Raw genomic sequence first — 23,569 nt, 5'->3', positions numbered from 1 at the left:
GGGGGAAGAGGGCTGTGTGGGGTTGTGGGCAGGTGGCAGGGGGCTCAGATGGGGGATGGGTGTCACAGGCAGGCAGCAGTGTGGCTCGGGCCAGCCCTGGTCACCAGTGGGGACGGGGGGGCTCAGGCTGGGCAGGTAGGGCTTGGGCCAGCCACATATGTTTGTGGGGGGGAAGCTTGGGGGTGCCCCATTTTCCTTTGGGGAAAATATGGTCACATCCTACTCGCCGTCCCTTGGGAGTCTGGCCTCAGGGAAAGGCAGCTATCCACACTCAGTCACCTTGCCCTTCGCTCACTTGTGTTTGCAGCTTTCACGCTTTGCTCCCCAGCTGGACAAGTAGATTCTCCTCTGGATTCCTTCTCATCTCCCTTCCACATCATCTGGCATGGCTGGGCCTGTCTCCTGTCCAGAGTAGGAAAGCCCACTCCAATGGTTAAACAGTTACAGCAGTAGCTTAGCTATCAGCGAGAGATGTAGACAGGCAACACAACCTTTAGGTCTTAATTCAGTGAGAGGGAGGGAGGGAGGGTGTGTGTTTTGCACACCCAGGCAGACCCTTTCCATGTATAATTGCCAAGTTATTTAACCAGCGTAGAATACGCCACCTTGGAACTCTGATATGCTGCGTGCTAGACCTTTGAAGCCACTGGAGAACTTTGAGATCCATGTAATTAATTACCTAAACATTCTAAAGCTCATTGGGATCCTCAATCACTGTCCAGGTCCAAACAGAAGTGCAAAGTAGTATAGTCATATTGCATTCCTTCCTTTGGTACCTTTGCCAGTAGCAAGCATTATAACTAACCATTTCCTTGCAAAGCTTCCCTAGCTCCTCATGTTTCAGGCACTTGGAACTTTGCAAACATTCACCTTTTGGAGTGAAACGTTCTGTGGCTGATCTCTGCCCAAAGATTAATTATTTTGGGGAAGTCTCAAGAAGAAAGAAGGGATCCATCCGCCCTCCTGAGTTATGGGAAAGGAGGCACATTCATCCAACTGTAAAAACATTCTAACTCCTTTAACCTGTTTACAGCAAAAGTGTCTGAACTTTGCAAGCTGGCATGTAGCCAGCCCTCAGTGAGGAATGTGCACTTTCCTAAGCTTGAATAAACTACCTTTCATTTAGCTGCTGAGAACATTTCAAAGCAAGCTACTGAGGATGCTCAGTAAATTGCTTTGGGAGTTACGCCCTACACATATACCCGCCTGTTCAAGCTTGCAGGTGTGTTCAGAGAATCCGTGGTCTCATGCTTGCTTTCTGAATAGCTTGTTTTCCTTAATCAGAAATTAAATGCAAATAAAAGTAACAGGATGAAGGTTTTACACTAAAAGCTGAAACATTGGCATGTCCCAACTTATTGCAATTTCGGCAATAGTGTTTGTAGTACTTTCTAGTCCTGTTTTCCTTGTTCAGTGTGTAGCTCAACTTATTAAAGACTACACTGTAAAACATGCAGAATGCGTCCTGTGGCCAATTAGCACTCGGCAGCCTGGTTGCTCTATCCAGGCAGCCTTGTGTTTAATGTAGCCAGTGTTTTTCACATACAACTCTTGGAGAGTTAACTCAGTAGAGTTTCTCTGGAGTCAAACATGTTTCCTCATGGTCTTGAAGTTCTCAACTCAAGCAAACATGATGTTGGGTCTTGGCATGACTGAATTCTGTAAGCAGTCGTCTGGACTTCCTAATTTTGGGGCACCACAGTCCATCCCTGGCTTGTAAGTATTAGCTCATCTCAATTGTTCTTCAGACTGCAGGTAGAAGCATGAGCTGAAGTTTGGCATAAACTCCATGTTCCAACCAATGGTTTTACTAGCCCTTTTGTTTGGGGTGGGCAAGGTGTGCCGAAGTTTTCTGGCTGTCAGTTGCTGTTAACAAAGTCAATAGCCAAGAGCAGCGTTCATGGAGCCCTCATGATATTTACGCACTAAGGCGAAGATTGGCTGGCACGTTTGGCAGAGTGAAGGCACCAGGCAATTTGAATGATTTTGTTCATTTAGATCCCAGCTGGCTATGTAAAGCCCTCTGGGAACACAAGACTTTTTAAACTGTAAAATCCTTTTGGCTGTGTGAGATTCTTGGTATTTGCCTTAAGTACCATGAACTAGAATATTATATAATAAAATAATAATAATAGGATATATACCCATCTCCTAGAACTGGAAGAGACCTTGAAAAGTCATTGGGTCCAGCCCCCTGCCTTCACTAGCAGGATCAAGAACTGATTTTTACCCCAGATCCTTAAGTGGCCCACTCAAGGATTGAACTCACAACCCTGGGCTTAGCAGGCCAATGTTCAAACCACTAAGCTATCCCTACCCCTAACTCTAACTACTGCTGCTGAGATAAGTGTGTGGAAGTTACTTTGAGCAAATTGAGGTTATCAACTTCCAGTGTGATCAACCAATTGATTATTGAGCAGGGCTTGCCAGTTTCCTTCCACAAACGCCTACAGTGCAGGAAAGTTGGGCGGTATAGATCAGCTGGTGGAACAAAAACATTCCAAAAAGCTCATCTGGTTTGCTCCCCTGCTCATGAAACTTGAGCAGATTAACAGGCCCTTTAGAGCAGAGGCTGACAGACTTTCCAGTCATGACTAATGCTTTGCCTGAATGGGTGAAGGATTAACTAAGGGTTTGTCTACACTGCAAAGCGTTAAAGTTGATTTCATAACCAGCTGTTGCTCCAACCCCTCCTCCATTCACATACAAAACCCTCACACCCAAGTTTGGTTGTGCTTTCAACCTGGGCTAGCTGGTGGTATGGGTAAGAGCCTGGGTGCCACTTTCACTTGGGCTGGTAACCCACCCGCATTTGGGGTGAGGACATAGGCTAACTCACTCCAGTGCTGTAGTCCTCCAATGCCTTCCCACAATTCCCCTTGTATGCAGAGGACAGATGAGTTCTCCCACAGTTTGCTGGGGGGAAATCAAAGCAGCTCATTCTACGACAGTGCAAAGAACCACAGAATATGCCCCCTGAAGTCCCAGTCATGCAAAGCACTAGTGAAGACACAGTACCTCTGAGCTCTGTAGTGTGGCTGTTCATGCCCAGATAGGCTTACTTGGGTGTAGATCACATGGGCTAACTCTGCAGCGGAGGCGTAACACTTTCCCACTAAAGATAATAACTGAAAAGGCACCCGCAGAAGGAGCAGCAGCACAGAAAGGAACAGGAAATAAGAGCCCACATACAGTTATTTATAACAGCAGATTCTTTACTTGGAAAACTGAAAGTGGTGAACGTTTGCTGGGCACCAACAAGGCAAAGTTATTTTATTGCCCTTTTGAACTAAACTCTCATCTCTGTTATCTCCAAACATACCCATGGGATTATCCCCACCTTGTAGCAGAGAAAGCCGGAACATTACTCCCTGGAAATTCAGCCTCCTTCCCTTCTGTGACACGCACACAGGACTGTCAGAGTTACAGTGCCATCTACTAGGAGACAAGGGACCCGGGAAATCCCACCCTCCTGGGCACATCTGTTCTCTACACTTACCCGCTCTCTCTGCTTGTAGTTGTGGAAACTCTCACTGGAGGGAAAGAGGGACTGACTGAGGCCTATATATGGAATCACAGAACTGGAAGGGACCTCGAGAGGTTGTCCAGTCCCCACAACACAAGCTTTGAGTGAACGCACCATAGAAGCAATTGTTGTAAACAGATAAAGTTATAAAATTATTTTTGCAAAATCTGGTAACAGAAGTTTAAAAAATATATTTGCTCTATGAAGAAAAAACATAATAGAAAATCGCATGGCACTCTACAAAGGCATAACAAAAATTACCTGAGCTATCTAGGCAGCAGGGGGACTTTGATGCAAATCAATATATGAGGGTTTCTATCAAGTTGATTTGGGAAGAGAACAGAAACCCTCTGTCCAGCAATGCATTATCAAAGACATATATTGGCAAACATGATAGCAATTAACTCATATTCCAATAAACTCAGCATGGAAAAATGTTACTTGGTTGTCAGTTTTCTGCAGTTCCATGCACCATGTGGGCTTTGAAATCTAGTCATAAGTCAGGATTGTAGTAAGTACTGAAGTAACTGATTCATACGTATAAATTCTCAGAATTTGGGAGGCCAGGTTTGCTGTTTTTATTGCCTCTACTTATAATTACTTCTACATAATACATAACTCCAATCAGGGCTGGCTCTAGGCACCAGGGTTCCAAGCATGTGCTTGGGGAGGCCCTTTTCAAGTGGCAGCATTCCAGCTTCTTTTTTTTTTGGCGCTTTGGCAGCGGCACTCTGTGCCCCTCCCTCCTGTTTTTTTTTTTTTGCTTGGGGAGGCAAAAAACCTGGAGTCAGCCCTGACTCCAGTTCTTCCACATAAGAACTGCCAGTAGCTACATTTTCTCTGTGTAGCATCTCTGTAAAGAATGTTTCATTTCTGATATTCAGCAGAAACTAGAGATACATGGTGTGTAAATCAGGGAACCGAGAGTGATCCATTTCAGAGGTGCTGAGCAATAAATGATGTGCGACAGAATCTGAATACGACTGATACATAAGCAGAGATGCTCTTCCCGTTTCTTTGGAGATGTGCACGGCAGGTATCCTCTCCTCTATTCTTGCTTTGCTCCAGGTAACTTCACAGGAGCCCAGCCCTGCATCTTGTAATAGGACACCAGCTGCTTCGGAACTTCAGCCAGGACTGTCTGGGAAAGAGCCTCCCGAGGAGCCTGCAGGAGACACCAGTGTGAGCAAACCAACGTGACAGTACATAATAAAGGGCCACATTCTCCATCAATTCCCCTCAAAGAAGGAAAGACTCAAAGCGATGTCTCTATAGCTTCAGCTCTCGTCCAACAGGGATTATAGGGAATTCTGGGCAATCAGTACAGCACTCTCACCGAAATACATTAGAACACAGTAGAGAGACCAGTTGGGTGAGGTGATATCTTTTATTGGACCAACTTCTGTTGGTCAGAGAGAAGTTTTGAGTTTACACAGAGCTCTTCCTCAGGTCTGGGAAACGTCCTCAGAGTGCCACAGCTAAAGACAAGGTGGAACAGATTGTTTAGCACAAATAATTAACATATACTTCAAGGAACCATTCAACGTGAAGTGGCCCTTGAAATCAACATTGATCCAAGCTCTGACCCACTAAAACCTCAGGTAAGAGTCACTGCACAGGTGGGTATGCTCTCAGAACCCATGGCAGAACTTCTCTGTAAATGCTGACAGTTTGCTGATGTGTTTGAAAAGAAAAACACAAATATCCTCCCCTGCCTGAACCCAGAGACTGCCCAACAGATCTGCAACCAGAAATGCCATTTCCATTTCGGTGAATCTATGCTAGGTTTTATCAGTTTATCTCTAACAAAATCTAACAGGTTCATTCATAAATCACCAATACCGGCTGAAGCACCAATTTTCGTAATTAAGAGAAAGATGGCAGCCTCAAGTTCAGTGTGGATTACCAAGCCTGGAATCATATCACAACCAGGAATCGATACCTGCTACTCCTAATTCCTATTGATTGGTCTCTCCCTTCTCCCACCCTGAAGCTTGCTACTAATCAACAGAAAAGAGAAACCATGAAAGTTGAAACAACATCAGGGAGGGCTTCCATGGACCCTGGTTGGAAGAACACCAGGAACTCTGACTGGTCAGAGCAGGGGATCCTATTTAAATCTAAAAAGAGAGGCACAGGAAGTTGTCTGAACAACTGGGCTTTACCTGGCTGCCACACTGGACCCTGCAGACTTATCTGACTCCTGACCCCTGCTTTCTTGCCTTATTCCTGATCCCTGCCCTGGGCCTCCAACTCCAGCTCCAACCCTTGGCTTGCCTCCTGATTCTGCCTCCGGCTCTGACCCTTGGCTTGCCTCCCAACTCCAATTGCTAGACTCAGCCTTCTACATCCCAGCCCTGACACTGAGGCCTCTTCTATACAAGAAAGTTTTTCTGTATAACCTAAGTTGTGAATTAACTGAACACCACTGTACCAGCAGTCCGTCCTCTCCACAAATGTGGACATTCTTATTCAGTAGAAAAGTGCCTTTTTCAGTTTAGCATAAACCTTTTCCCAGGCAACAGAAGCTAACCTGAAAAGAGACATTCTAGGTTTTTAAACTAAATTATATGGAGAACCTCATATTCCCTACTGTGCAGCCAAAGAAAGAATAGCTTATTGCAGACAACAGCAATTCTATGAATCTGAAGAAATTTGGACCCGTTTCTAGATATATTTAGATAAAAAATATTGAGATGCTATAAGAATGCCAGACCTCCATTCCATCTAACCCCTCCACTTCCTCCCCCTGGTGCCTCCTTCCCTTCTTTGCAATATTCATGTACGTTTATTTTACCCCTCACCCTAACGTGTTATGCCTATGTGGTATTATCTGGTTTTGCACCTTTGACAAGTTGTAAAGCTGCAAAATTTTATTGCAGACCCTATAAAACAGGACGTATTTGGACCCACACAAGCTGTAAGTTGTTCACCTTTTTGCACTTTTAATTGCCTGTTTCTTTCTGAGAATCGGTAAGAAATTAATCACAAAAAGCAGCAGCCACTCTTACACAACAGGAGAGTCCAAACAGGGTGTCATACCAATAGAACTACATGGGTACAACTGGTAAAAATCCCTGTGGGGGCAAGGCCCAAGAGGAGCCAGCCTTCCCAGTAACTGTTGGGCTAATCCAGAGGTGGAGGGCGCTCAAAGAACAACGGGCCAGGCTACATCAAACAGGGATCTTCCCGAGAGCGGTTTTGGTTTATTATTATTTGTATTCTTGTACAAGGAGCCAAGGAGCTCCAGCCACGGACCAGGCCCTGCTGTGCTCGACTTGAAACTACTCCCTAGGGGTGGCCATCAGACACAGCCCCAGGAGATCTTCTCTGTACTTTGGGACCAGCTCAGCTTGTCACTGTTTCTATGCTCTTTGAAAAATGCTTTGCTATCCATGTTAAAATTAAAACGCCATTGAGAACGCCGTTCTGGACAAACTCCATATAGTACAAGTTTAATTTCAACTCAAAACTTGGGGAAAAGGTGAGGCTGAATGACAGCCTACAGACAAATCAATATCTTCCCATGAATTGTTCAGAGTGCAATCCACCGGGAACCAGGCAGGCAGGGCTAAGGTGGTAACATGCTCTGATCTGCTGGATGCCTCACGCCTGTGCCACCGAGGTTATGGAGGCAAAGAGGTCAGGGCTAGTGAGGTGACAGCAATTTAACTCACATTCCAGGGGAGATACTGCGCTCAGTCTTCTGATCTCCTGGATGCTGAGAACATAGCAGAGGCAACATGCTAAGCCCCTGGTTGAATGGAAGTACCTCCACTTAGTCTCTTGCTCCTCAACCCAACAAGCTGGGAGTGCTCAGCTTCTGATGGGCAGGAAACATCTCTCAGTTCTCTGAGAAACAGTCTCCAGAGCAATTTTGGGCCACACTTCCTCGCAGACAGCTCACTGGCTTCATACACTAATTATATGGTTAACAGATCTCTACAAAAACACTCCTCTCTCAAATCAAACCTGTGACAATTGTATACGACGGGATCAGGATTAACAGGCTGGGTTTTTTCCTCACGTTAAAATAAAAGATAACTTACATTGAGGAACTGTCTGAAAGGCACAAACTGGACAATGTCTCGTACAGCTGGCTCCCCTGTCAAGGACTTCAATACGCCGTTGTCCCCATCGAGGAATTCCATGGCTTTGAAATCAGCATTGCCAACTCCAACGATAATAACAGACATAGGCAGTTTGGAGGCATTTACAATAGCTTGCCTGGTTTGATCCAGATCAGTGATCTCACCATCTGTGATGATCAGTAGTACAAAGTATTGCTGCAAAACATTAAATCAGGCAACCAGCAAGTTTAACATCAAACTGAATGCAAAAGAAGCCTGCCTTAGCCATCGCTCCTTTGAGGAAGGGAAAGCAGATGGTGTTGTGGATAAGGCACAAGACTGTTCCCAGTTTTGTCACACAATATATATGTGACCCCCGGCTAGTCATTTCTCCCTCTGCAACTCAGATTTTCATAATCTGGATCTAGTTTTAAAGGAGGCGGGGGGATTGAGAGGTTTAGTTCAATTAAGTTTGTAAAGAATTTTAAGATCCTTGGACAGAAAACAATAGGGAACAACAAAGTACCATTGAAGCAAGCACCATGGGTGCAGAACCTGCTATTTGATGCTGTTTTCCTTGCTGGTGGTATTGTTACAAAGGATAAAGAAAATAACGTTAAGGTGACTTTACACCCAAGAGAGTACCAGAGTGTGCCAGAGCCGGTCCCCTACGGATACCACTGCTGGGAAAACTTCCAGCCCTGGTGCATGTGGCGAGCACACACACCTACAATAGAATAATGGACATGAGCAAGCACTCTAAGAAGTAGTAATTTTATCAGGCAACACAAGGCTTTTGTGCTGGTGAGACTTGGTTTTCAAACTGAATAAATGAAACTGTACAAGTTAATGGTCTGATTTTTAAACAAGCTAGGCATACAAATGCAGTGTGTGTGCAACTGTGAGCTGGATTCACATATGCAGTGATGTAATTAGCCACCAACATGCACAATTACAAACTGGTGCACACAATCATGCTAATCGAGCAACCCTGCTCATCATCATGGAAGGACACTTGGACATGCCCTTGATGGTCACATCAGTCTCTTCTGTTTGGGATAGTATAAGAGCAATGGGCTCAGGTTGCAGTGAGGGAGGTCTAGGCTGGATATTAAGAAGCACTATTTCACTAGGAGGGTGGTGAAGCTCTGGAATGGGTTACCTCAGGAGGTGGTGAAAGCTCCATCCTTAGAGGTTTTTAAGGCCTGGTTTGACAAAGCCCTGGCTGGGATAATTTACTTGGGGTTGCTCCTGCTTTGACCTCCTGAGGTCTCTTCCTACCCTAATCTTCTATGATTCTATGAAAGTGGTGCACTAGAAGGAGTTGAAAACTTTTAAGGGCCTCCTTACTGCCTCATTTTGCACATCCCGTGCTGACCTGCATCCCCTCCAGGGAAGATTACTCAATTACTTCAATTCACTGGAACTGCACCAAGAAGGGAGGAAGTTCACACTGACCCCTTGTGACAGGGTGTATAAAGCCAGTAGTAGGAGTAGGGTTAAGGAACAACTCTGGGCCCAGACAACCCCACCCAGCCTCACCTGCAGAGCATGTGCCAGGTGGAAGTGGGGCCTAAAAGGCATCCAGATAGATCAGAAGGGAGCTGACCAGACAGGGAGAAGGACCTGATTCTGGAGCTACTGAGGAAGAACATGGAAACTGCACCTCTACAAAGAGAGGAACAAATCCACTAGACCCCCGGCTGACTTAAGGCACTGTTTGTTCTACATTACCTTGGTTACAGACTGAAAACGCTTGACCTATAGAGTGAAGGGGTAGGAAGTGACCCAGGTAGGGCTGTGTTAAGGTGCTCCTGGGTACCTGACCTTGGCTACCCTCACAAGGCCTGGGCCAGAGTCTAATGGAGTGGGAAGCCCTGGGCTCCCCTTCCGCCCTCTAATAACTAGATGTAACCTCCATCAAGCGCCTACCATTGCACCCCACCCTATTCAGCAGTAAGCACAGAGCCAGTGTTTCACCAAGACATTACAAGGTGGAGTAAAGGTCCCCTGGCCTCCACAGGCTGAGTGAAATACCAAAGATCTGAGCAAGTTGGGGGAACCAAATTAGAGGAGTCCAACCAGGGAAGGAGAAATCTCTTTGCGATTCCATTCGATCACATCCAGGGAAAGTGGAAAGGTCGAGAGTGCAGGTCTGTAACCTATAAACATGGACTTACAGCAGCTGTTCCTTGCTGTGCTGACTGAGCTGCAAACCTTGCCACGTGGTTTATAATAGGAGAGAAATTTGTTGGCCCATAGAGTCGGACCTGGGGCAGTGCCTGGCGATAAGCATCCACAATTCCTTGGATTCCTATGCAACAAGAAAATCTGAATTACCAGAAGAAAATTAACATTTTACCTTTTGTGGCAAATTGCCGGTCTTGTTATGCTGAGTCTCGTGCTTTCTCTTCTTTGGGGAAGGTTCAGGGGGCCATTGCTTGCCTCTGAACCAGTATTTTAATTACCCCACTAGTGTCTTTGAGGAGGGGTGTCATAAATAGATAGCTAAGGGTTAATGTTTCTTTTACCTGTAAAGGGTTAACAAAGGGAACCAAACACCTGACCAGAGGACCAATCAGGAAACTGGATTTTTTAAAAGTCAGGGAGGGAATTTTTGGACTCAGAGTCTTTTGTTTGTCTCTCAGCTATGAGAAGCTTCTTTCTTCTTCTAATCTTCTGTTTCCAACTTGTAAGTACAGGTAGAAAAACAATATAGGCTTTTATGTTGTTTTGGGTGTATTTACTTGCGTAACTGCTGAATTTCAATGGATATCTTTTTGAATTCAGACTGTTTATCATATTTTCTATAAGCAATAGCCCATGTATTGTCATCTTGATACAGAGAAAATTTGATGTCTTTTTTCTCTCTTTTTATATAAGCTTTCTTTAAAACCTGTTGGTTTTCTCTGTTAAGGAGAATAGGAAAGACAGGGGAGGGATACACTAACGCCTGTGTTAACTCTCCTATTGTCCCAGGGCGGAAGAAGCTAAGGGGCAGGAAGATAAATCTCTTCTGTTTCCCTGTATTGGGTTTGTCTCTTTGTGGAATAGAGGAATAGGCTTCGGGTAGTTGATGTAAGAGATTGCACAAAACTCCCAGGTTAGCCAGAGAGGAGTCTGGGTGAGAGAGGAGAGGGAAGGAAGTGAGTTATTTCCCTTGTGTAGCCCAGGGTTCTGAGTCTTGGGTGTCCCTCCAGGAAGGTTTGGGAACCAGAGGGCCAAAACCCTGAAAATTGGATGGTGGCAGCGAGATCAGATCTAAATAGGAAAAGCTTAGACGGTTTCATGCTAGCTTCAGTTTATGAACGCTAAGGTCAAATCTGAGTAGGAAGCTACGACAAGGGAGTGAGAGGGAGGGACCTGGGCCCACTCCTTCTCCAGGTCCCAACCCAGGGCCCTGAGGTTTGTGTGAACCACTGAACTAGATTTTTTCCCTGGTTACTTCCTCTCCTGCCCTTCACTTCTGAGGGGCTTCTTGCCTCCTTCTCACAACAACCAGGTGCCCCTACCTTAGGGTTTCTTTGGATTTCCAGCCACCGCAGCACTCCTCCAAACTTCCTTTGTCGTCTCTTCAAAACTCTACCTTACCTCCACCCTATAACTGCTCCTGCTCCAATCAAACCTTCCTGCTCCAACTCCCACACTGTCTGACTGAAGCAGGGGGTTTTATCACATGACTGACTGCTGGTGCTCTAACTGGCTTCAGGTGCTCTAGTTAATCTATAGCAAACCTTCCTCCCCTTGCAGGGAATAAGGCTCCCTGCTAACAATCTCCTGCTGCCCTCTGGCCATGCTGTATCACACTATCTTGCTAATTGTTTTATGAGCATTATTCTTCTGGCATGTTACAATAACCGGACACCTTTAAGGTGCACGCAGAAAATCATACTAGACCGATTACACAGGAGCAGCAAGGGGGCAGTGTTTGCCCAACGTGGTAGTCAGCGTGGCCAGTGGGAACCTGCAGAGAAGTGGCAGGTATACAGCAGACTCCTCCCATTTTGTACTTGCCAAATGATTTTCCAAGAAACAACACTGGTTAGTGCTACTAACACAATGCAACTGATGTAAGTTTCCTCTACAAAAGGATGTCTGCGGCTGATGGGCTGGTGTGTGCTTAGGCTGGTGATCAGCTGCGACTACCAATTTGTGCAAACACATTTATTTCTGCTGTCTCTCTCCCCGCATTTTCCTGCTTACGCATCCACTGCATATTGTCTAAATCCTAAACTGTGAAGTCTCTGGGCAAAGATTATGCTTTCTTTGCTTGTATAGTGCCTAGTTCAGTGGAACCATGTCCCCATTTAGGGTCCTTAGCCACTACTAGGCTAGAAATACTATTGAAAACCTTGTCTACACATGACACTTGCACTGGTTTAACTAAAACCAAGTTGTAAAAATTGATTTAATGAAACTGTTACAAACTCTTGTGTGGACACTTAATCTGGTTTATTGATTTGGCTTCATTTTGCAATTTATGCTACACTCACACGGCGTGTCACACTGGTTTTAATTGTGTAACTGCAGGACCAAGACTTTCCACAAGGCTGGCTTAAAGGGACAACCTTGAGGTAACAAGGAAAGATCCTAGCCATGCAGTGGGCAACCATATTCACTCTGGGAACAAATACTTGGATTTACACAGGAAAACTCGCAGATTTGCAATTTTCTGCTGGCCTCAGACAAGATAGAAAAACTAAAGTTTCTTAAATTTAATGAGCATGTGCTAGGTACTGAATAAAGAGGGAATGAGACAGTCCTAGCTCCAAGGACTTTATAAACCAACTCAAATGAAAGAACAACAATTAAAAAGAGGATTGTAGACAAGCTATTGTTTAACACCACAGCTTTTGAGAACGAAAGAAAAACTTCAATACTTTTAAAAGCCACATTTGCAAAATGATGAATATTTAGTGAACATTTGGGTGAAGAAATGATACATATGAATCCAGAGTATTTGGAATGAATCATCCACAAACTAAGACCTCTGCTGCCAAAAAGAGCGAATGATTGTTCCATTTCCAATTTCTGTGGAGATAAAAAACTGAACAATTTAAACCAGCAGTTCTCCTATTCAAGAAACATTAACAAAGACGAAGGTGTGCTTACCCTGACAATAGGGGTTGTTTGGGTTAAAGTTCAAGGCAAATTCATGAGACACCTGGAAGAGAGAACATTTACATCCATTTAGTGAAACACTGACATGCACACAAGAAGTGCTGGCAGAATTCTGAGAAACCTACCTGCCAGTTTGGAGGAACCTGAGCTCCAAACCCAAACGCAGGAAACAGCTTATCTCTGCAGGAGAAAGGGAAACAATAAGAAGCCTGAAATATTGGGATATCCACCTCCACACATTGCTGCTTCAATTGATGGAAGACGAATGCTGCACAGGACCCAATCCTGTTCCTGCTGAAATCAGCAGGAGGTGGTGCAGGTCCTGAGAAAGCATGCTGCTGGGGTTCAGTGCTGCAAAGCTTGCTTTGGGTCACTGAAAAGAGGAGCTCAAATCCCCGTTCAGAACACCAAACCCCTCATCAGCAGTTTCTGCTCACATAAGGCCTGCCTACAACTTAACAGCAGGTACGCTGCAGGACAGGACTGGTGTTCAGGGACAGAGCTAAGAGCGGACACTTATCCAGAGATATTCGTTCCTCACCTTCATGAGCACCAAGACGACTCCCAGTTTTGAAAGACAAAGAGAGAGCTGCAGCCCCACGTCACTTCCAAAGTGCAGCTTAGTTGCACAGTATAAAGGAATACAAGTATGCAGCAAAACCAGCCAGTACAGGCAGATCAGCACAGGCGCATGGGATCATCTAGTTTGATGTCCACAAAACACAAGCCAGAAAATATCCCTCAGCAAGTGAAAACATCACCTGTATCAAGCCCAACCACTCTGGATGAACTAGAGCAAAGCACCTCTTTCAGCTTGGTTTACAGACTTCAAGAGATGGAGAATAAATCACATTCCTTGGTAATGGTTAACTACCCTCACTGCTAAACATTTGCAGTTATCTCTAGTTTCAATTTGTCTAGCTTTAATCTGGCAGAAATTAAAGTTCTCCACATGTAGGTACTTAGATTCATCAGGACATCTCTTAACCTTCTCCCTGATAAACTGGGCTCCTTTAGTCTCTCACTGTAAGGTGGGTTTTTCAGTCCTTACATCATTCTTGTGCCTCTTCTCTGAGCCCATCCTAATTTTCCAACCTCCCTTTTGAAGGGTGGACAACAGAACTGGACAAATATCCACATCCTTGTGGATGTCTAGCCATCAGCTCAAACTCAACACGGCTAAAATAGAGCTCTTGATCTTCCCCACCAAACTCTCCCTGCTACCTCCTTTCTCAATAACTGTGGATACCACTGTCATCTTTCTTGTCACTCAGGCCCATAACTGGGATGCCATCTTCAACTCAAACCTCTCTCTAGGTCCTTACATCCTGGCTGTCTACATCCTGCTAATTTCTTCTGCACAACATCACTAAGATAGGGCCTCTCCTATCCATCCATGAAGCTACAACTCTTCTCCAGGCTCTCCACAGCTCAATTAATGCCACATCCTTCTCTCTGGCCTGGACAAATGCAATCTTGTCCCACTGATACCCATTCAGAATGCTGCTGCAAAGACCATTGTCCTAGCCCATTGCTCTGACTATGTAATCTCTCTGTTTGTATCCTTCCACTGCATTCCTCTTTTCTACTGTATCAAACACAAGCTAGCTGTCTACGCTTTCAAGGCCTTTCACAGCCTAGCCCCACCCTACCTACCATCTCTAATTCAGTAATGAAAGTTCACACTTCTGTGGCAAGGGGTGCATTTCCTGGCCCATGCTGTGGTGCAGAATTGTGGCACACACAATTAGATGTTCCAGTAGCCCAGTGATCTCATATACTCCGGAACTGTGGAAAGATCATTAGAGATCAAACTCAATCCTGGTCAGAGAATGGCCTTTGTCTGACTCTACTTAACCAGAGGGATGGTCACAACAAGGAAAGGGCTATAGGAACTGCAGAAAGATGGTTGAGAATTCCAGTATCTCTCTCAGGACACACACTGTCCCACTGGAAAAAACTAATGATATTTCAGGTTAAGAGAGGACTAAAGCCAGACAGAGCTCATCAAAACTAGAGAGCTGCTAGCAATTGTTTCCCACTGAACTGAGACTTGAACAAGCACTGCATTCAGGCATGAAATGCGTCACCGGCAACAAAAGATTAACACTTGACAGCAGGATTATACATTAACCTATAGCCCTTGACTGCCGACACATTTTTCAGAAGCCTGTGGATGAATCAGTTAAAGAAGGAGTTCTCAAACTGAGGGTCGCGAGGCTATTACATGGGAGGTCGCAAGCTGTCAGCCTCCACCCCAAACCCCACTTTGCCTCCAGCATTTCTAATGGTTTTAAATACATTAAAAAGTGTTTTTAATTGATGGGGGGTGGGGGTCACACTCAGAGGCTTGGTATGTGACAGGGGTCACCGGTACAAATGTTTGAGAACCTCTGAGTTAAAGAACCTCTTACATACGTGTCGTAATCCTGGACCACATTCCCCACACTCCAGATGGCAGTCAGGTATTCATTTATCCCATTTGGACTGATGTAGTGAAGAGAATCTGGTGACTTTGGATCTCCATTGGAGCCAGTGAAGTCTATACCCACCTGATTAAGAAGATAAGAACAGCAGGCCGCTGAAGTATCACCAGCATTACAGGTAAGCAAGAGAAAGAAAACACTTCTATCCAGAAACTGAAGCTCACGCCTAGCCCAACACTTGTGCATATGCAGATTGGCACCAAATCTCCCCAGGACCAATGAACGGTACTGCTCTGGGCCCCCTCCACTCCCTGGAAGTCATAGGCAGGCACTGGCACCTGTGACATAACCCCAGGGCACAAGTAGATATTGGCACCCTATTCCTAGGGGATGGACAGACACCAGCTTGTTTACTGCTCGTCTAAACATAAATTACTTGAGAAGGGTTTAAGAAGCTCCCTGCCCACTAGAGTTACTGTGAGATGCAGAGCAACACTAATGACAATCAACCAAAGAAATTACTTTGAGAGATATTAGAGAGGAAAATGTCTATTATATAAAACCTCTGAATTATTATGTTGTCATTCACAAAGACAAAGCAGGTGAGCAACTCACTGTGAAGTTAATCTGACAGCCTCCCATGACGTAATCCAGGAAAGAGTATTCAGTTTCAATCTAAAGGAACAAATACTGAGGGTTACACCTCCTCTCCCGCAGGGACAGAAAAGCTGGCAGTTTGGAACACAAGCTTACCTTGCAGGATTTTATCCTAACAATTCCAGAGTTTTTGTAGCTCTTTTTCTTTTGTTTCTTCTCAGGGTGAATGCATTCAAATTCCACCTACAGGACGCAATGCACAGAAGAGCCAGATTACTGACATACTCACCTGAAGAAAGCAGAGTTCAGGAGTTTAAACCAGAGCAGTGCAAAGGATGTGATCCAATCCAGCCCTCCCCTCCAAAAATAGTGAAATTAATGGGATTTTTAAACACACATACAGTAAACAGACATAGATTTTAACCACTCTGCCACATGCTCTGTTTCAACAACCATATTTTAAAAATAGTCAGACTTTCCAACGAAGTCTATTGGTCTAGAAAACTGGCCTCCTGATGGTGGGGATAAGTCAGCTATGCAGCAAGAACACTCCTGGTATGTCTCCTGGAGTCTGCTATGCTGGAGTGAACAAGAGGGGGAAGCTACTCTGCTTCTGCCCGATTCTCCAGAGACAAAGGAAAATGGAGATGATGAAAGCATGGCACAGGAACTAGACAAAGGGCACCAAAATATCTTCAGGAGGAGGAGATGTAATGGCACCCAGGAGTTACAGATTGTGGTGCTCGGAGTGCAAAATGTATTTACTTTTCTGGAATGTGTGTTTATGACATTACAAGCACAAATAAAATTACTTCTGAATGTGGAGCAGAGCTCTACACTAGAGCTATCCAACAATCTCGTGCAATAAGTTATGGCCCCCTCAGCTAAAAAAGATGGGGAAGAAAAAGAAAAAGCTCACCGGAGAGCTGCCACCTGCTTTCTGCAGCTGAGACAGGTTAGTTTCAAAACTGCCTATCAAGTCATGTGACCCATCACTATCATAATCTGTACAATGTACCTGAAAGGAAAGAAACAGCCGGCAATGGACAAGGGTATTGTATCAGGGAGAATTACAGCTGCTCACCACATGATCTCTCGCTTCCAGCAGCTTTGCAGTGATGCAAGTGAACTCCCCTATTAAATCAGAACTGGTGCTGTCATCCATATCACTAACTGAAACCTGACAGTAAAAGAGACACTCAAAGTGAATCTGGTTAGAGACAGAAACACACCGCTACTCAGCTCTTTAGCTAACCCGCAATTAGATGCAACTCACATGCACAGCATAAGTTTTGCTTCAGTCAGGATCTCTCCCCAACTAAATTGATCTGCTTTGCTAGGCTGACTATTGTTTACTTTTATATAGGTTCAGATGTATAAACATGATTTTATTCTGCAGAAGGTACTCAACTGGAATATGGGGAAAGAAGCAGTAAGAATGCTGTACCCAACATCTTCCAAAGTCTTTCAGGTTTGCTTACATAAAAATAGTAACATGGACTGTATTGGAGATAGGCTAGGTTTCTGCTCTGTGGAACTGCCAATCTTCTTTTGTATTTTGCACAGTATCAAGCAGACTATTTATATTTGAATTATTAAATCACATTTAGATCAGCCTGGAGACCTGATTCTCAAATGCTAATACCAGTGCAAGGGATCATGGCATTTAGAACATGCTAAGACCTAAATCAGTTATAGCACCACATGATGTTAGCACTAGAAAGCGGTATGTATGAGGTTTTAATATGCATAAAACACACAGCACATATTAAAAATCACAGAATGCAAGTACTCCAGTGGAAGCAATCGAGAACCAATGCTTACGAACTAGTGCCTTTCCCCACCTGTTCAAAAACAAACTCCATATGCTCCACAGACTTCAAAACTTACTGAATTTTGGGGATCTGGCTTTATAAAGAAAAAATTACAACCATCACAAGACACAGCTCAGCACAAGCCATCTCCTTACAATCAGCTTATCCCAGTGTTCCACTCTCAGGACTGCTCAGTGAACACTCTATATAAGGGTGTCAAACTCATTCTTTGGAGAGGCCCAAATTACATCTGTAATTATAGCCTACGGGGTTAAATTCAGATCTCACAAATGCCCCTTGATCCACTGCAGTTTTTCCCACTGGTCACTGGGAAATTTCCACAAAAGCCAAGGGTGAAATGTGCTTTTACATAATAAATAATAACCAAAAGTTCAATTAAGTGTCGTATAGTCACATTCAACCTCACTCAGTGGAACAGCATGCTCTCTTTTAAGAACACTGTTATTTCTTCCCTTTACTTCTCTTCCTTCCCCCATCTTCCTTGTTTCCTCCTTTCCTCTCCATTCCCCACTCTGCAGCCACTTTCAGTTTCCACCATGAGCTTCTCTCCCATCCCTTTCATCACCCCATCTGCTAAAACCATTTGCAATTAAACAGATAATGCTCACATTTCACAGGGTTGGAAGGGACCTCAGGAGGTCATCTAGTCCAACCCCCTGCTCAGAGCAGGACCAATCCCCAGATCCCTAAATGGCCCTCTCAAAGATTGAACTCACAACCCTGGGTTTAGCAGCTGATGCTCAAACCACTGAGCTGTCCCTCCCCCCTTAAAGCATTGAGGCTGCAGAAGTACCAACCTGATGAGCTAACAGGACAGGGAGTTCTCACCTCAGAACCTTATATCCTCTCCACTTAAAGAGCTACTCCATTCTCCCTTGTATCTTGGTGGGGAAAGAAGCCCAGTGAGCCTTCAGAATCCACTTACTCTTTTCCCAGTAAACTCACACCTGTTCACAGGATGGGCTATTTCAGAGATTGAGGCTATCTTTTTTATGCCGATGGAAGAGCTCTCTCCCATCGGCATAGAGCGTTTTCTGTACCGGTACAGCTGCAGCGCTGTATGTATAGACATGGGCTACCATTGCTAGACTGTTATGACACTCAGAAGGAAACAAACATTTCTGAAACATGCTTTTTTGAGCTATAATGGGCAGTCACAGGTTGTCAACACTGACTGCATCAGTGGCCAGCTAGCAATACTGTAGGGAACAGGCTAAACCCAAATGTCAGCAAATATTTATCCCTGCATTTTGTCCAATATTTTGTGGGACCCAAGAGGTCCTCAAAGTGAATAAAGGATGCTCGGCCTCTTAAAAATGAAACTACCATGATTCACAGAAGGCAGTGGGCTTCTCCTCTACCCCTTATGTCATCAGATTGATGGGTAGCTATTTTCTTCTTTAAAATCTTCTTTTATGTTTACACGAAGAACTAATTCCAATGAAAGACAACTTTGATGGAAAGGAATTGCATCAGTTTAAAAAACAAAAAAGATAATCAAGGACACCAATTTTTGTCACAAGTTGAACGAGTTACCTATTTTAAAAAACAAAAAAGCAAGAAAACCCTGTCAAGGTCACTCACTGCATCACAATGCAGCAGGATAGTAGTGCAGTGTGCAAAAGAATTACTGAAATATTAGTTAGTGTCAGCACTAATTTGAGGAAATCAAACCACACCTGTTTATCTTCAACTTTGGTTAAATACTCTTGACCCAAAATATCCTCACACAAAAGACCTGAAAAGCTGATGTCCAGAAGCCAAATCAAACAAATAAGACTTTGGTGCCCATGTGAAATCATTTGAACAGTTATACTAATGTATCCGGAGCACAGTGTGGAGGCCTGATTCAGTGATTGCTATGCAGCATGTAGTCATAATAATGGCTATGAGCAGTTTCTACATGAAGCTTAGGAAGCCCCCAAAGTAGACTGACTGAGGGTTCTGTGAAGCAAAAGCTGGACATGATGGCAATGAGTCAAAAAAGGGGCACACATCTTGCCAATCACTCTCTCACCAGGATGTAATTAGATTAAAATCAGGGGCTTGACAACTTGAGATCGTTAAAGATCCTACGACATTTCCCCCTAGTGCCTCACCAAATTCTGATGTGCTATTGTCTTCTTCAGTGCTATTAAACCACGGTTGTCCTTCAACTCAAACTCACATTTCCACCTGTAATCAAAGGACAATACATCCCCCTTCTTCACAGGCATGTTGTGGAGTTTGTTTAAATGTTTGTGAATGCTTTGAGGTCCGTGACTGAAAGGCACTATGTGGAAGTATATTATTAGCATACAGTTGCCCTGAAGTGACAAATATGGATTCCTACTGTAAAGCACAGCTTTCAGAGCCTAGCACCCAAAACCGTACGTAATGAAATGTCCCCACTCTATGTCATGCTTGCAAAGTACTGAGGATTTTAATCTAGCATCAATTTGGCAAAGGGGGACAACAAACATTACCAACATGGGCCTAGTCAGTGTCTCTCTCACGTCTCAAATGTCTTTGGGCCAAGAGGATTCCTCTTTTTTGGATATGGTCAGGTTTTCCCCCAATTATGAAGTACATTAATTTATCACTGAAATCTTTTACCCCATATTTAGCACCCCAAGTCATACTTCAAACCTTTTTTCCTTTTTAACAATCTCAGTAATTCTTTGGATTTACCATGCTGCACACACACACTGACTGGCATGCATGCCTTTTGCTAAACCTTTAAGATCTGATTCCCAGCACAAGGCTTCCTCACAGACACAGTGAGACAGGAAAACCTAGAAAGAAATGTTTTTTGGGTTGACTGACCAGATAAAAGGCTGGTTTAGGAAGAACAGCATGTGGTTTTGAATTCATTTATTGTTGAAAGAGTATATTTTTAGACTGCACCTCTAATCAAAAACTTCAGTGAATTAAGATTAGGTAACTACATGGGGTGTTTCAGGATACAGCAAACTGTCTTATGAATGTGGAGTATTATGCTGAAGACCTACTCATGGCCTTGAGTCAGGCAGAGTCATTTATCGTATGTAAGAGCTCAGGGAGTTAGAACCTAGACCCAAAACCAGACCCTTTTCAAGGAAAAGCCTCTGCTCAAGCTGGCAACAGGGAAAGGGTCCCCGCTAATATGAATGGATGTGACCAAAGATGGCACTGAGGTTTACATTGTACTATCACCTTCCTCAGCACCATCTATTTGGTTCAGCCTCTCAGCTACGCTCCAGACAATGACTGAAAGTCTGATAATTGTCTATGGATCAGTTGTTAGGGAAGAGCGTGGGAAACTTCACTTCTGCATTTCATGACCTATTTTAAATCTGACACGTGCTAGTGCATTCACATAGATTTTGCATTTAATAAAAATGATCTCTTATTTGCTCATATTTAAATTTTTAAACAACTTTTCTAGATAAGCAAAGATTCAACAGCCTGATAACCACATAGTTAGTTAATGTCAAGCCAGAGGTGGTGACTTACAACTGCAAGGAATAAGAAAGAGAATCTAATCACTTAAGCATTTCCAAAGACCTTACCTTGATTGGTTTATTGAAGTCCCCTCCACAGAATGTTTGCAAGGGAACACTAAACTTCCTCCAGCATGGATTTAAATTGTTCTTAATCACCTGCAAGATAGCAGATACAATAAATAATCTTGCATGAGGGATGCCAACGCAAATTTTTAAGAGCTTTAACATTGTCAAAATCAAGAGTTCTGCACCATGCTGAGGATCTGGAGGCAATTCTTGAGCTGGAGGTATGGTGTTTCAGACTATGTCTACTCTACAGAGCCTATGCAGGCAGTGCTTTGTCCATACAGTCCCCTACAGTCGACACAGCTTACAATGACCTAAGGAGTTTTTGTGCTGGTATAGGAATACCACCTCCCTGAACAACATCAGTTATGTGGACAGAAGCACTGTTCTGTCAATGTAGCTGCATCTACGCTGAGAGGTTTGCCAGCAGAGCTATGTGGGTCGGAGATGTGGGGGGTTCTCACACCCATGACTGATACAGCTATGTTGATATCAATTTTAAGTGTAAATCAAGCCTCAGGCTGCGAACCTCTCAGATTTTGCATGCTAAGAACATGTCTACACAACAAATACTACAGTGGCACAGCTGCGGCTACAAGGCTGTAGGCAGATGCTTACTACAGCAACAAAAGGGGTTTTTCCCTCACTATAGTAAATTTACCCCCTCGAGACGCAGTAGCTACAGTGGGGATTAGGTCAACCTAACTATGTTACACGGGCCATGAGATTTTTCACAGCCCTGAGCGACGTAGCTAGGGTGGCCTAAAATTTAAGTGCAGACTAAATATATTCAGGGTTGGGCCTGATTAATCCCTGGAGGAGAAATCCTGTAAAACATAGGTAATGCAAAAAAAGCTCACAGCTCAGTAGGTGCCACTCTTTCCTCTAAGTCAGGACTGAACCAATGCTCCAACACCATTAAGGAACACTGCTTTTTTTTTCAGATTAAACATTAAAAAAGTCCAAACATATGGCCATTAAGGAGTCTCTACTTTTGTTAAGGTCCTAACCCTAGTATGCTGTGAAAAATCCCAGTGTGGATAACTACATTCTGTCTACCCTTATGAGTTAGCTTGGAAAATACTTTGGAATCCACTGAAATGAAACACACTTAATGAAGCACCAGTTAGCATTAGTGGCACAAGAGTTCAGTAGACACTAAAACTAGTTTCTGTGAAATCACAGCTGTAGCCTATTCCCCACGGCACAATATGTTCTCCCTTTTCAGGCAATGAATCATAGAATCATAGATTATTAGGGTTGGAAGGGACCTTAGCAGAACCTAATGCCAGAACAGTTTGTGTCAGTGTGGAAACCCTACCTCTGATCTGTAGACCAGCTGCCATTTTCCACCATCACTCGGCTTGTAAAATTCCAGAAACGGATCTGATTTGCCCAAAAAATCCTGTAAAAATAAAAAATAAGAGTAATCAAACCCCCATGCTTTACCCAATTAAATACCAAAACACTTAGCAGTGGATATTTGGGGTAAGGAGTATGTCACGTTTGGGGATGGGAATGACGGAAAGCGGGCATCCCCAGTGGGACAGAAAGCACGGAGAAGTTTGTGTGACAGTGCACATGTTACAATGACACATGTGCATCACTATAGCTATGGTTGCATCGTGATAGCTGTTTAAAGGGTCAACCTTCCTAAGTCCTTTAAAATCAACATGCTTAGGTAGATTTGTTGAAATCTGGTGTGCCTCATGGGAGTATGGGGTAGCCTTAGTTATACACATATGGGGTCACTTGATCAAGGGGTTTCCAGGTTACAGGCCCCCCAAAAAAACAAGTTTCCTTCTGCTGCCTTGTACTGTTAAACTGAGTAACTAATGACTAGATGAAACAGAGCCCTCTTTGCTGTGAACTCATGCTGAATTAACATAACTAAATAGTTATCACAGCCCTCCCTTATGACAAAAGGAGTTCTGCACTGAGGGGCTTGAGGATGCTGCAGTGTGAGAGTTGTATTTTGGAGGGAATGTAATCCATGTCTCTGGGGGGGGAAAAGGGAGGATTACAAGTGTAAATGCCTGGGGGATATTAGGGGACAGAGAAGTGGGGAAATGGAGGGAGAGGGATTTTGGACTGCAGTGAGGAGGGAGGGGGATAAATAAGGATGGATGATAGGTGAGGCAAGAGAGGTTGGGGACTCAGATGTGGGAGGCATGGTCCCCAAAGCTCTGCCAGCACACCCCCACCTCATGTACTCCACAGCTCTGCCAGTGCACCCAATCCTGCACCTGAAACCGCCCCGCACCCTCCAGCACTGCACCCACATCCCGCATCTCAATTCCCCCAGCCCCAATCATAAGAACATAAAAACGGCTGTACTGGGTCAGACCAAAGGTCCATCTAGCCCAGTAGTCTATCTACCGACAGTGGCCAATGCCAGGTGCCTCAGAGAGAGTGAACCTAACAGGCAACGATCAAGTAATATCTCTCCTGCCATCCATCTCCA

General features: G+C 44.2%; 1 protein-coding gene across 11 annotated transcripts in view; it reads right to left on the bottom strand.

The window, feature by feature from the left end:
- Nucleotides 1-3,200: 3,200 nt before the first annotated feature.
- Nucleotides 3,201-23,569, bottom strand: part of CPNE1 (copine 1) — a 97,314-nt gene continuing 76,945 nt past the window's right edge. For 5 of the 11 annotated variants that reach the window (XM_032766550.2, XM_075072345.1, XM_032766552.2 and 2 more), the window contains 11 exons: nucleotides 22,427-22,510; nucleotides 21,106-21,195; nucleotides 16,660-16,758; nucleotides 15,897-15,983; nucleotides 15,759-15,818; nucleotides 15,136-15,269; nucleotides 12,843-12,897; nucleotides 12,709-12,760; nucleotides 9,777-9,910; nucleotides 7,576-7,812; nucleotides 3,201-4,691 (listed from right to left, as the gene is read on the bottom strand). In XM_032766550.2, coding sequence (XP_032622441.1) covers nucleotides 4,575-4,691; nucleotides 7,576-7,812; nucleotides 9,777-9,910; nucleotides 12,709-12,760; nucleotides 12,843-12,897; nucleotides 15,136-15,269; nucleotides 15,759-15,818; nucleotides 15,897-15,983; nucleotides 16,660-16,758; nucleotides 21,106-21,195; nucleotides 22,427-22,510 — 1,149 coding nt within the window. In that variant the 3' untranslated portion in view covers nucleotides 3,201-4,574. Of the gene's footprint in view, nucleotides 4,692-7,575; nucleotides 7,813-9,776; nucleotides 9,911-12,708; nucleotides 12,761-12,842; nucleotides 12,898-15,135; nucleotides 15,270-15,758; nucleotides 15,819-15,896; nucleotides 15,984-16,659; nucleotides 16,759-16,824; nucleotides 16,921-21,105; nucleotides 21,196-22,426; nucleotides 22,511-23,569 lie in introns of all 11 variants that reach the window. The other 6 variants (XM_032766555.2, XM_075072348.1, XM_075072349.1 and 3 more) reach the window with 3 other exon arrangements.

The sequence above is a fragment of the Chelonoidis abingdonii genome, chromosome 14, assembly GCF_003597395.2.
Source record: "Chelonoidis abingdonii isolate Lonesome George chromosome 14, CheloAbing_2.0, whole genome shotgun sequence".
NCBI classification, from domain to species: Eukaryota; Metazoa; Chordata; order Testudines; family Testudinidae; genus Chelonoidis; species Chelonoidis abingdonii.
Note: the sequence above shows the minus strand (reverse complement) of the source record. Positions and strands in the feature narration are given on the sequence as shown.